General features: G+C 41.6%; 1 protein-coding gene across 1 annotated transcript; it reads left to right on the top strand.

The window, feature by feature from the left end:
- The first annotated feature begins 3412 nt into the window (after nt 1-3412).
- On the top strand, nt 3413-14538 carry LOC127771155 (wall-associated receptor kinase 2-like). The gene is made up of 3 exons (XM_052296994.1): nt 3413-4432; nt 12671-12811; nt 13139-14538. The coding sequence occupies exons 1-3, from the start codon at nt 3553-3555 to the stop codon at nt 14335-14337; spliced, it is 2220 nt and encodes a 739-aa protein (XP_052152954.1). The 5' UTR covers nt 3413-3552; the 3' UTR covers nt 14338-14538.
- The last annotated feature ends 732 nt before the right edge of the window (nt 14539-15270 follow it).

The following is a 15270-nucleotide window of genomic DNA, read 5'->3' as shown; positions in this document are numbered from 1 at the left end:
GGTTGTCATCACCTGTCATCTACATCTGACGAATCTGTGGTATACACAACAGACAAAGGTAATCTCTAATCTATACACTACGTCTAAGTTGTTAATTACTACTCCAATACTTGCGCAAGAACTTTCTTCTTTATCCATAGTCCTAGACTAGAGCACTTAGTTTGAATACTAAACAATGAACCCACAAAGATGGAGTTCTATCTTACTTAGATTGTGTTGTTGCAGAAACCGAAATTGGGCCTTGTAATAGACTAGGCCCATCTTTGAAGTGTCTCCCTCCACCACCATGAATCTGCACTTAACCCTATATTCTTCTATAAATGTTTATGTACACCCACTAAAACAATTAGGTTTTGTTTAGTTGAATTTTGCCAAGTGCTATTCACCTTGTCTCTACTACTCGCTCGATTAATCCGCGACTATAGATTCAGAGCCCCAATTAGATCTACCGCTTCAATCACAACTATTTCTTTGTGCTTAATTACCCCTATTCGTGATATTTAGATTGCATCTTATCTTGTTCTTGCAGTGTTCTCTCGTTTACACTGTAGGGATCATCAACCGCGTGTCACTGTTGGCAAGTGCCACACTCAACCTGTTAGGGTCCGTCGGCGCCTCCGTTGAACAAGCTCCCCTTCTGTCTCCATCCCAGCAAGCTCCGGCAGCCACGGTGCCGCTAAGCGTGGCGCTGCTGGACGAGAAAGGAATCGAGGCTGAGGGAACAACGTGCCATTGCAGTCTTCTAGTGATTGCCGTCGTGGTCAGTTGCTTCCTAGAGCACAACGCATCTGGGGAGGAAGACGACGGACGAGATGGCGCATCGAGCTCATTGGCTCCCTCTCCTCTACCACCACCGCTGACCGCCATTGCCTCCGGCCACAACCGCCTCCTTACCACGGATGAGATTGCAAGCTTAAGTTCACCAGCTCCCTCGCCTCTTGGTCGACCGCTGACTGCCTTGATCGATGGCCACTAACCATTGGTGTTGCCTTCGTCGTCGGTAGCCATTGCCGTTGCAGCCTTGCTCGATGACATTGGGGAAAAGAGGAGAGAGGGGGGAGGGATGATAGAGGAGGATTACATGTTTCACTAACATGTGGGTCCCATCTGCTGACTCAACTAGTCAAATAAGTCAACCTGCCACGTCAGCAGAAACCACTTCCAAAACCGTTGGAGAAGTTCATTTGCACCCGTTTTTAAAGATATGGAAGGCATTATACATGGTTTTGCGGTTAAAGCCTTAAAGGTGGTGATTCAATCGGTAGCAATAGGTAATGGAGATAAAGACTTGTACCCACTGGACGCAGACTGAATTCTAATGGACCTGTATTGGTTATGCCGAGCTGAGCGTCACCATTCAGGCGATGATAAGTCAGTAATAAGTCGTCGTGATTACGAAAGAGCTGTTTGCATCTTCTGTGTGAAACAATAGTACAAAGCAATGGCATATATGTTCCCTGTGTTCTAGGTGACAAGTCGAAAGAATCCAAGTTGATATCAGCCAGAGAACACGTCTCGTCCATTTTTTTTTTCTTATATATATATATGAGGAGGATCGGAATCCGGAAGTCCATTTGAAGACAGTCAACCTCATTGATCGATACTCTCTAGAAATCTACGTAAACATCAAAATAATAGTTGGACAAGTGTAACGGCAAACATCAAAATAAAAGCGTATCAATTTCGACCTGAATTTAGTGTAGTCTTGGTACGATAAGATACTGTGGCACCACCACTAATTCATGGCATGGTAACTGTGATTTTGTCACCTACTTGTGGCAAAATGCTTGAAGTATCTGTTTAAACGGCGTGGCAAATGTTGCCCTACCACGTCAATAAGAATAAGAGAATAGCTTGACCGAAAAGGTTTAGATTTGTAAATAATATAAGTATTTAAGGGGTTTATGTGTATAATTATATTTTTTAAGGATATTGGTACAGTTATATTGCAACGAGATTTATAAAATTAAAAAAATTACACTGTTTAATGACATATACGAATATAAAAGGGGTTTCGGAGATGCCATTTTCTCTTTTGAGGAAGACAGACTAATTTACAAGCCGTTGCGAAACAACGGTTATGTAATTCATCGCTAATCATAGATAGAAGTTGTTCTATCTTTAGGTTGGTGTTCTAAATAGTTTTTTCAATTAAGTTATGATGTTATAAGTCGTGGTCTTTCACCTGTAAACTATGTAATAATTGGTAGATTTCTTCAAAGAAAAGATCGATATAAATTTTATTATTAAAAATATATATACTAGTTGTACAATATTATTGTCTCATTTCTAGACCACAAGTAAGAAAAATGGAATCTCCTCGTGAGTAATAAGAGATGTGTCTACTAGAAGACATATATATAGACTAGGAACAAGTCCAGGTCAAGCCAGGATCATATCTATAGAATTAGAATCTTGGCTAGCCGGTGGACTGGATTGTTTTCCAAGTCTATGGAAGCACTGCTACCTAGTCTACTATAATTGTCTATTACTTCTTCCGTACTAAAATTAAATTAACCTAGGTTGAAATAAGATATAATCTATCTAGATTTGTTATACTATTTGTTATATTTTGTTCCATCCTAATTAGCCAAGTTGGTTTATTTTTGGCATGGAGAGAGTGCCTGTGATTCCTGATTCATTACGCCAAGCAAAAACTCGCCTAGCATAATCATATTCCATGACGCCGTTATTCCTCATACTACCAGCTGCTCTACTATGGCTCTACATAGCGATTTAGGCAAGCCCGGCCGATTTCTACTTAAACATCTTTCTAGCTGATTAATTGTCCGTGGGTTGCAACGGAGTTTAACCTCATCTTTCTAGAATCATATTCTATCCGTCCCTAAATATAATGAATTTTGGTGGGATGTGACACATCATAAGACAACGAATTTGAACACAAGCCTATCTAGATTCGTTGTTCTAGTATATGTCACATCCTACCAAAATCACTTATATTTAAGGACGGATGGAGTATACCCCATTGTCTTGTGATAGACCATATACTTGCATCAATCAAATTTTAGTGGTTAGCTCACGTCATGTACAAATAATTGAAGTGACTGATTGCTGCACATGATTATAAGCTAGTCCAAACAAAATTCTCTTTGTTTTGTAATTTTACTTTAAGGCCATTTGCTTTAAATGTAAAAAAAAAAAAAGGCTAGTCACCACATATAGGTCCCGTAAAACAGCGATAGGTGATGGTGACAGAACCAACACCATCATTGATGCCTTCTATAAGAGGATAGATATTTCTATGGACAAAGCGAGCATAGAGGCATGGATTGAAAAAGATGTCGGGTATTATAGTTATATTACTGAGATGTACAGTATATGCGTAGACTTGGTACAAGTCGTTGGATATCTTTAATTCTTATTGTATACTTTATATATTTTTTGTGGTTAATGTACCAAGTAGATACATGGATGCTAGCGGCTCCGCTCATCTTCATATACGAACACTCATCTAGCTAACCGCATGAGCTGCACAACTACACGACCACCTCCCAAAAGGAAAAGTATAGTACACCACCAGATCGAAACCATATGGTTTGCCATAGAGGTCGAATAATGCTATGGCTCGCGATAGCGTTTGCTTCGGAGCTCCTCACAGGCGGGGCAAAGGCGGAATGCCCAGACACCAAGTGCGGCGGCGTGGACATCCCTTACCCATTCAGCATCTTCGGGCAAGACAGCTGCGCCGCCATGAGTCACTTCAAGCTACACTGCAATGACTCTAGGCCGTTCCTCGGAGCTTTCGAGGTCCTCAACATCTCCCTTCAGCTCGGTCAGCTGCGGGTGCTGAACAGGATATCTTCTTTCTGCTACAACACCACTTCTCAGGAGATGGAACAGCATAAGTGGAACAAGACCCTGAGCGCTCCATTCAGGTTTTCCGACACCGGCAACAAGTTCACCGTCATCGGGTGTCGAACACTGGCTTACATCACTGATAAGGACGACACGGGCAAGTACATGAGCGGTTGCGTGTCCGCCTGCCAGCAAGGTGAAGTGACGAGTGCCACTAATGGCTCCTGCTCCGGGATAGGCTGCTGCCAGACAGCCATCCCCAAGGGGCTCCAAGACTACACAGTCTTCTTCAGCAAACGCCTGAACACTTCAGCGTCGATGTACAGTGCCACCAGGTGCAGCTACGCTGTGCTCATGGACTCGTCCGACTTCAATTTCTCAACAAGCTACTTGACTTCGTTGGAGTTTAACACCACCTATGGCGGCCGGGCGCCAATGCTACTGGATTGGGCTATCCGAACAGCGAACAACTGTGACGAAGCACAAAAAAATCTCACGTCATACGTGTGTAAAAGTGACAAGAGCGAGTGCATCAACTCCTCTAATGGACTAGGCTATATATGCAATTGCACTAACGGGTACCAAGGAAATCCTTATCGTCAGAACGGCTGCCAAGGTAAAATTCCCTGTAATCCCATCACAGCTAGAATTTTGGAATTACGCGATTACCCTCAGTATTTATTAAAATGTAGGAAATAGGTTTATAATGCACTGATAGTTGATTATAGTACATTTTGTTTGGGCTTTAAAGTACTTTTCCCAACTTATATTTGTAAATATGCGATCTCTTTTTTTTTCTCATAATACCCCTTGCACTAGTCATATTAGTGGTGTATACTACCCATACTATGAGGATATTTTTTTTATTTGTATAAAGTAGGTCTGAATCATGCATGTACTATTGTGCATACGGTCATACGATTTACCTCTTTGTAGTTAGGCTGGCTATGATGGTAGTTTATCGATTTTGTGGTCTCAGTCTGATTTTCCCAAATTAACCGAGAATTGTGTGGTTTGGCCTTATTCTCTTAAGTTATCCTGGTCTTTAATATAACGCGGGCAAATTGCCAAGGGACATTTTTGAAAGAAACACAACCTTGACCAGTTTGGACTCAGCCTGGCTGAATCAGGCTCCAGATTTTGTTATAACGAGTGCATTCAGGTGGAACGCATTGATGAAACACAGTTCATGGTCTAATCAAAAAGTTGATTGAATTAATAAGATATGGCGTTGTTTATCTGTTATTTTGAAAGCACGATGCATTCTGGTCGGAAACCTATTATTTTTTTTACCGAATGGTTAGGCCGTTGCCGACGTTTTATATAAAGAAGAAGTTGTCCCATCTTGAGGAGAAAACGAGAGTTAATTAGAGAAAACTATGCGAAAAGCATAACTACTACACCAAACAACAACTAACAAACTTAAAACTACAAGGCTACGAAAGTCAGAAAAGCTAGGTTCAATAAACGCTATTCACCACAAGGTTTGCAAAATGAAGTAGCACGCTAGAAGATCAAACAAGGGTCCCCCGCACGGGCAGATACGCAGCATTATCATCATCACACCATCACGAGCGACTCCAACTTCGGTAGGAACGCCAGGGTCAGGACAACCTTGCCGACCAACAAGCTTACTACCCCACACTGGAGAAAGGACTCAAAGGGCGAATTGAAGTCCTATTTGGTCATCGTTGCCAAGCTAGCACCTGCGCAGTAGCTCCGGCATCCTAAGAGGACAGTAGCCAAGCCCCGCCTGAAAACGAGCATGGTTTTGATTTATCGTTGCCAAGCTCGTCGATCACCTTGACGCTGCAGCTCTGACTTCTCAAAGGCCATCCTTAAGAGTCAAAGCAGCAAGACTATGGAATTGTTTAGCTCAACGATACCTTCAGGAAGAGAACGATGTCATGGTACGCCGCTATCCTCGGCCAAAGAGTTGGGCTAGGTTTATTGCCGCAAAATCCAAACATGGTAGGACGAGGAAACGAAAAGGATGCCTCCAACAAGGAAACAACACTCGTAGGCGTCGTCATCCATGCTTTCGCCATGGCCTCCACCAACATACTATGAGCACAGTTCCACCGCCCATGTTGTGCCCGCTCTCAACCGTGCAAGCAAGCACATTTAGCCCATCACAGCATAACGAGTTGGTCTTCTGTCCTACATTATAGCCACCATCATCCTCCAAGAACTGGAGCCACCATCACCACCAGAAGCGCCAATACCACCGGCGTGCCAGGCCGGGGGGAGGGGGGAGCTGAGCTCGCAGCTCCCGCCATTGACCATTGTCCTCCAACCGCCATCGCCACCATCTCACCAAAAGAGATCCTCACACACGAAATGAGTCGGCCATAGCAGGGGAGAACAAGATGGAGACGACTGGCTAGCATGGACTAACTGACTCCGGTAGCACACATCACTAGCCTCCACGCCAGCTGCCGTGTCATCCCATGCCCGTGGCCGCACTCCTGTTGCCACCGGCCAGACGTGCCATGCCAGGGTCGATTGCAGCCTTGCCACCACGGCCACGGCTTGCCCGCTGCCGGCCTCTGGCTGCCACAAGCCACGCCGTGCCCGAGGCCGGCGTCCTGCCGCCGCTAGCCACGCCCATGCCAACCACAACCTTGCCACCACAGCCACGGCATGCCAGTGGCCGGCCTCTGGCCGTAGCTAGCCATGCCGCGCCCGAGGCCGGCATCCTGTCGCCGCCCTAATCGCCCGCTCTCATAGAGCCTGGATGGACCCGAGCTCGTTGCTCACAGAATTTCGACCAGGAGAGAAGAGGCCCCGCCACCACCGTCCTTGCGACCCCACAGTTTCCGATGGCCCGCTAAGGCGGCGGTGAGGGAGGAGCAGGTCGGGGGAGGCCGGCAACTGACCGGCGAGATGGGTCACCATCTGTGTCACACCTATGGAGCGACGCGGGCCGGGGGCCTCCAATCCAAATCTAACCCCTCTGTTTTCATTTCGAATCACATATTATATTTTTTTAACGAAAGGCCACAAAGAAGGGCCCAGCTTTTATCGAAAGCTTGGAAGAGTATGGCGGGGAATACCACAGCGAAGATCAGCAAACATAAAACACCACCCAGGCCACATAGGCAACAAAGTGCAAGTAAAACTGGCAGCTCTAAGACTGAAAGGAAACAGATAACAGCGAAACCAGGTATCCAAAAACTCAACCCCACTTCCCCCAATCACCACACTTACACATGCATGCACGCCATGCACACACTTGAAGCATAAAACATACATAATGGTGGCACATGCATACAGTACGCAGTCCATATCACCACTAACAGCCCTAAACCATCATCTCTGACGAATAGGGCCCTCGTCATAGATGAATGGTTAGTGATTACTCCACCTCATCTCTGACGAGCCAAGACTCGTCATTGGTATGAGGCCCCTGTGACGAGTGATAATTAGTACCCGCCACAGATGAATACACTGCCTGTTATACAAGAGACACACCTCAAATGGGATCAAGCAGTGAACCTGTCACAGGCATAGTTATTAGGACCGGACCAGACACACACCTCAAATGGGATCAAGCAGTAAACCTGTCATAGACTCACAGGTGTCAAAATCACTAAAAAAATCAAAAGGGGTGCAAGATGCAACTACAAACAATTACATATATGGTGGTCGATGCTCGAAGGATGGAGGAGGCAACGCCCGGTGGTCGTAGACGGCAGCGCACGGGGATGGAGGAGATGACGCCCATCGGCTGGATCTGCATCTATCGATGATGGAGGAGACGGTGCCCGGCGGTTGGATCCGCATGCCGACCTCGTGGAGAATAGATTCGGCGCCCAGCGGCTGGGGGATGGAGGTGGCAGCGCCAGGTGGTCAGATGCGGCGGCCGACACATGGGTTTGAAGGAGATGATGCCCGATGGCTGAATTCATGTCCCCCAACCTCATGGAGGATGGATCCGGCGCCAGGCCGTCTAGGGATGGAGGCGATGGTTCTCAATGGTTGGAGGCAGCGGCCGACACACAGGGTTGAAGGAGATGACACCCGGTGGCTAGATCCACGTCCTCCGAGCTCGTGGATGACGAATCTGGCGCCCGACGGTCGGGGGATGGTGGTGGTGGCAGCGCTCGGTGGTTGGGGACGGAGGAGGTAGCAGCTGGCGGTAGGGCGCGGAGGAGGTGGTGACCAGCGGTAAGGGTGAGAGAAGGCGGCGCTTGCATCGGGGTGGAGTTTGCATGCATAGGGAGGGAGGAAGAACCGAAGATGTGGACAAGGGAGAGAGTGGGGGAGGGTATCGGTGGATAGGGGAGTGATTTACTTTTTCTCGTGTCACCTCTGATGAGTAGAAAAGTTTAATATCTGTCACAGATGAGTACCTCAGCCGTGACGGGTACAAACTCAACAACAGCCATCACACAGAAAATGTCACCTGTGACGAGCCTATATATATATTGGCCCATCAGAGGTGTTCTTTGTTGGGTTTACAAATGGGTCTGTCACAAATGAGGCCTTACCTGTGACGTGCCATATCCCTAAGCCTCATCTGGAACAGGCTCTAGTTCAACCCGTCAGAGATGAGGTCATTACTAACGAGGCTCCTTGACCCATCACAGATAGACCAAAACTGATAGACCGATCTGGCTAGTGAAGCCCACCAAAATGTGCATGTGTGTGTCCTATTAGAGCAAGTATAATAGCAGGTTATAAATTGACTATAAACGCAAGTGGAGGAGAGACGCAAAGAAAAAAAAAAGAGTGTTGGCTCTAATGCAAGGGCTAACTCTTCACATGCTCTAAAATAGATGCATTGAATATATAAGTGAGAGAAAGAGAGAAGAGAAGAAAAATTAGAGACAACCTTACAACTCATCGGTTATACATATTAGCTTTAGTAATGACTTATCGCTAGTAGTTGGCTACACTATTCAACTTACTCTTAGACTTGATGGACATACATCAAATCTAGTATTTAACCCTTTGCCTAGGTGAGGTGAGTTCACAACTCCATAACCACCCATCCATTTATCTTAAAAAAAAACACCAGTCCATTTAGCACATGGCTGGATGAAATGCTTAAATAATTTTGCTATTTTTAGTTCCCTTTATAATCAATTTGTATGGGGTGTATAATATATTACTCCCTCCGTTTCATAATATAAGACGTTCTAGCATTGCTCATATTCATATAGATGTTAACGAATCTAGACACACATATATGTCAAGATTCATTAACATCTATATGAATGTGGGCAATGCTAGAAAGACTTACATTATGAAACGGAGAAAGTATGTTCTAAAAGTCCATTAAACTTCCTTGAAACATTCTCAAACTTTCATGTGACACTCTAATAAATTAGAGAAAATCCTAAAATTTCTAAGAAAAAATATATCATATATCCCTTAATTTTCACTTAAATCGGTGATCCTTATTATAAACCATTAGATTATAGTATTTATCTTGAAACAAAGTAAATAATACAGTCCCACCTCTTGTCCCGCGGCATAGGTAGGTACGTAGAGTTCCCCTCTCCTTCCTTTTTCCCCATATAAACAATTATCATTAGTTATTTAATTCTTTTAAATAATCATAATTTACAATCAAAGATTATATCATCATATAACTCATTCTAAACAGGGGTAACTAAATTAGCTCTATAATGATTGGAAATAAAATTTACACCATTATATTTTTATCCATTAAATTAATAATATAAGATAATTTTCATTTAAATAAGTGGCACATTACTTTGCACTATTATTTTAAATAATGCACTGTTTTAAAATAAAGTGTATACCATTATATCGTATGCCAATAAAAATTAACAATGCAATATCTATATAACCTAATTTACACTTACAATTAAACCGATGAACTCATTATTTAAACCATCAAATCTATCTTTAGTTAATAAACAAAGCCTCCAAAGTTCTCTCTCTGGCCTGCTGCACAATGTACGTCTGCACCTTTGCCATGCTAATCAATTTTCAGGTTGTTTATTTCCTTCAATGCCACTGGCCCTCAATTACACTAGATGCCAGCAGCCGTAGCATCACAACCCGCACTCAAGATCACATTTATGGCAGCTAAAATGATCACGATCATTGCAGCGCTATCGCTTCACCATATATAAAATCATATATGGATTACGATTAGTTTTCTTAATAACATGAAAATAAATTAAAGGTGTGATACAAGGAGAGAAGAATTAAGCACCATGGGTTAAGTTTGTCCAACACTTAATCTATTTAAGCTGAAACAAAGAGTTGATTACATAATTAATAATAATTATAGTGTATTGTGTTCGGTCGGATTTGAATTTTGTACTATTTGTTCATGCAGGCAAAAGAAAATCATGACGTTATAAATTTAAGCATAATATTAACCAATATCAATAGACTTCCTACAAGGACAAGGATTAGACCTCTTACTAGGACAAGGATGTTATAATAGAGTTTAAGGTCCTATTTTTTTTTCGATTCCATATTCTAGATTTTGATTTGCACGCTTTCCAAGTTCCTAAATGGTGCTTTTTGTGAAAAATTTCTTGGAATACTTTTTGAAAATAACTTTTTAACTTTATTGAAGTTGATTCATTTGTTTATACCCTCAAATTGCTATCACACAAGTCAGGTAATTCATCAATTTTAGCTGCCCTAAACCCTAAATATTACATATATTTTTTTAATATGAGTCATGGTGATCGATAGATAGTCAAAGTCATAAGTTGAATCAGTAAGAGCTACTTCGAATAACTGTAAATAGGTGCTGGCATTAATAGCCATTAATTAGACATCTAATGACTTTGTGGCAACATAATTTCTCTCTACATGTATATAAACATGGACGAAGCTAGAACAAAAATTACAATGTGTTCTGTACATATATATTACGTGGTTAATATTATAATTACATGTGTTAAGCAAAAACATGCTTTGGGGAAAAAAAACATTTTGGACCCTACGTCCCATGCACAAGGAAGGAGCAACGTGGTGTTGCACCTATATTTAAACTAAATAAGTAGATAAAATACGGAAAAGCTAATTGGCGCGTACGCGCCACCGGCGCGCACGCACCGGCCCACACGGCCCATTTTCGAGCGCACGCGCTGGCGACGCGCTGGCCCTTTCGTGTGTTCTTTTTTTCTTTTTTTTCGTCGCGTTTCTTTTTTTTTTCTGTTGACTACCGCACGCATATAGCAGTCAAGATTTAAAACTTTCAACTTAAGATTTTTTTTGAAATTTCAAACTTAGATTTAAAAACTTTTAACTCGGATTTGAAAATTTTCAAGTTAGATTTAAAAACTTTTAACTCGGTTTTGAAAACTTTCAACTCAGATTTAAAAGCTTCCAATTCAAGATTTAAAAACTTTTAACTCGGATTTGAAAATTTTCAAGTTGGATTTAAAAACTTTCAATTCAGACTTGAAAACTTTCAACTTGGATTTGAAAACTTTCAATTCAGACTTGAAAACTTTCAACTCGGATTTGAAAGCTTTCAACTGAAGATTTGAAACTTTCAACTTAAATTTTAAAAAATTCAAGTCAAGATTTGAAAACTTAACTCGGGCTTGAAAACTTTTAACTCAAATTTAAAAACTTTCACCTTAAAATTCAAAATATTTGACTTAAATTTGAAAACTTTCATATAAAAATTTAAAATATTCAAAAATACGCATGCTAACACTTAAAAAAACTCAAAAGAAGGAAACAGTGGCGTCAAAATAGGAGATTGAGAAAAAAAAGAGAAAAAAAAGGAAATGCGCCAAAATAGGAGATTGAAAAGAAAGGAAAAAAAGAAATACGTACAGACGCTAGCTGGTGCGCGCGCCAGCTCCTTTCCTGGCGCGCACGCGCGTGCTAGCAACCCCCGATAAAATATGGTCTATACATCGAGCAAATAAGCGGCCACCCTATATTTGCAAAATTTGAGATATGCCACCCGTATCTCAATGACATGTAGGACCCACATGAGTCAATGACATGTGGGTCAGGGTGGCATATCACAAATTTTGCAAAATTTGTGTGGCATGGTTCAAATTGTCCCCTATATATATGAGTGTTGGCATTACACGTCCCTTGTGCAAAGACTTATTCTTTAAGTATGAGTATTTGAACTGCCAAAAACAAAATAGGTGAACCAATTTTTTTTGTTAAGTAGTCGTGATTTGTTTTACTAAGTTTGATTAACTCTGAAGATGTAAATCATATTGAACTTATTGATCATAATTTACGTGACAAAATTGTATTCTTGGTATAACCGGGTTACAATATAGAAATAATTAAACTTTACTATAAACCACTTCATTCTAGGTACACTACACATACTAATTAAATATATATAATTGTGGTCTTATTTCAAACAAATATTGTTTCAAAGAAAACAATCAAACATGCATAAAAATAGAGAAAGAAATTAGCTTCAAATAATTGTTGATATTTTGCACTGCCAATCAATTCCAAGTTCTTTAAAACTGTGGAGAAAATATAAAATTGTTGAACTTCTATGGAAAAAAAATCAACCGTTAATCATATCTACACTTAATTTGGTTGTCACCACATCATGCGTCTTCACGAGGGTTTGTCAATACAATTTTCCTACAATAGAAGTGCCCGTGCATACACGCGGGCTACCTTCGTAGTTAGAGAAAATCCAAGAAATGCCCATTGAAACTTGTACTACAGAAAATATGGCATGCATGCGGGATACTCATAGTCAATTTCTACTATTAAAGTCTGATGGTTACATCCATATCCAATAACAAATAAGTGAATAAGATCTTCTAAATGGATGGCATGAAATTAGTTTGAGCCATACACTAAATCGCAAACATGGCTGAATTCCATTTCATAACATCATCCGTATTTTGTTTTGCAGATATTGATGAGTGTGAAGAACCAATTAAGTACAAGTGCTACGGAAAATGCAGAAATAAGGATGGAGGCTATGATTGTACTTGCCCGTTTGGTACACGAGGCAATGCATCCACTGGACGATGCGACAGAGGGCTAGCTATAGGTACACAGAAACTTTTCAGTCTTGCAATATTTATATAAGTTTGAATAAATTATGATTTTCATGTTACATGCAACAATATGTGAGAAAATATATAGTTCTTAAAAGGGGCCAAGAGGTACCAATTTTTCTGTGCAAAATTTCGTGCCTCCTAGTACCAGAGATACTGAGAGAGAGACAGGTACAATATTTGGCACTAGAAATATGTTACCTTCTGGTACCTTCCTAAGTACTGTAAAAGCACTCTCCATATATTTTTTTAGTATGACTACTTATCGGCTACTTCCCCATCGATTTATTTGTGTTTAAAATGTTTACCATTCTTGCCAGGAATTTGTGCCTCTCTTTTGGTTACTCTAACGACTTTACTTGGAATAGAATGGATCAAATATAAACAACGAATCACAAGACAAGACCTCATGAGACAGAGGGAAGAGTATTTTCATCTACGTGGAGGCCAATTGTTAAGAAATATGATGAGCAGAGATAACAACATTCCATTTATGTTGTATGACCGAGATCAAATTGAGTTAGCGACAAATCGCTTCAACAACATGTCAGTAATCGGTCAAGGAGGTCAGGGGACTGTTTATAGGGGATATAATCTTGATCCAGACAACAACCCTGTTGCAATCAAGAAGTGCAAGGGATTTGATGAGAATAGTTGGTCAGAATTTACTGATGAGCTGCTCATACTTTCTCGAGTCAACCATGAAAACATCGTCAAGCTTCTTGGTTGCAGTCTTCAGTTTGATGTTCCAATTCTTGTCTACGAATTTGTCCCAAATAAGACTTTGTACAATCTAATCCACATCCAAACTGATCAATCCATCAGAACAATGGGAATCCGCCTAAAAGTTGCTGCTGAGTCTGCTAAAGCACTTGCATATCTACACTCATCACTGGACCACCCAATGATCTTACATGGTGATGTCAAGTCCACCAATATACTTCTCACCAATAATTTTATTGCAAAGGTTTCTGATTTTGGGTGCTCTAAAATTAGGACTGCGGATGAAAACTATGATGTGGTGAAGGGGACAATGGGATATCTAGATCCTGAGTACCTCCAAAAGTTCAAGCTCACCGATAAGAGTGACGTTTATAGCTTTGGTGTAGTTCTTCTTGAGCTCTTAACCCGGCGAATGCCATTATCCGTGGAGAAGGTCAGCCTCGCGTCAATATTTCAAGAGGCCATGAGAGAAGGCCATTTCCTTGAGCTCATAGACACAGAAATATTGCACGAGGACAACATGGGATTGATAAGCGATCTAGCAACTCTAGCAAGCCAGTGCTTAATAATGACTAGCGAGAGCAGACCAACAATGAGCACGGTTGCAGAGGAACTGCGCCGGCAAATGGCGGGACAAGTACAACAAGACCAAGGGGTACTTACAGGTATTAGTTCTACATTGGCACTGACAGCAAGTTCAGGTGCAAACACATCGGAGTATTTCACAGGTGAACCATCCACATGTTATTACGACCTTGAGAGGGTGGCCTCAATGAGCATAGAATTTGCTAGATGACCGCACGATTACTACATGTTTTGTTGTTCTTGTGAGTGCTTCTATTTATATGCCAATAACATTTGTCTTCTGTATCTTCATTCTATATAGTAGTTATAGATTATGTTTGTTAAGTAGTAGCATGTCCCGATGAGAACTTTGTGTATCACAAGGTGTGACTAGTTAATATAATGTAATGGTAAATATATCCAGTTTTTTTAAGACTAGTGCATTGATCCTCTCGTTAATTTATCCGAATAATCTCTATTCGCGTCCATCTGCTGCATTTTTTGAAGATGTGTCAGACATGAGAGGAACATCTCATTGACAATATATTACCTTTTTTTTGTCCTCTAAGTAAGTCGACATCTTCCATATGCATGTTTGGAGCGGTTGTGCCAATGAGTTTTGTTCATTTTACATTATCTTCTAGTGTTAAATCACGAATCACGGAATGTTACACATCTGTTTATACACGGTTAGTTATGTCTAACATCATTACACTCGCAGCAGTGTCTCTTCTTATATTATATTGAAAGAGTCAGTTAGCCCCACTTAGATTGGGCCTTATTCGGACGGTGAATGGCCGTGATTGAGGCCCGCTTTGCCCTCGACGTAGAATGGCCTTGTTTGGCCTGACGATGCATCGGACAGCGATTAGCTCCGAGAAGGGAATTTGCAAGCTCAAATTGAGCTAGAGCCGTCAAAAAACATGATGCAGTACCACCACGATCATGTTGGAAACAGAAACCTTGCTCTGGTAGTGTGTACGCATGTACCTGCGATACCAGGACGACATGCATATGCATGGCGTCGCTCGATAATAGGGTTGCCGGCGTCACATGGCGGATAGAAGAGCTATCGGAGCGGCGCTCCTATGTGTAACGGACACCGGGTAGCTTGTCTATTTTTAGCTGTTTTAGATCATATCAGTTATTATTACGAAGAAATTAG

This window comes from Oryza glaberrima, chromosome 4, assembly GCF_000147395.1.
Source record: "Oryza glaberrima chromosome 4, OglaRS2, whole genome shotgun sequence".
Lineage (NCBI taxonomy): Eukaryota > Viridiplantae > Streptophyta > Magnoliopsida > Poales > Poaceae > Oryza > Oryza glaberrima.
This window is presented reverse-complemented; position numbering and strand designations above follow the sequence as displayed.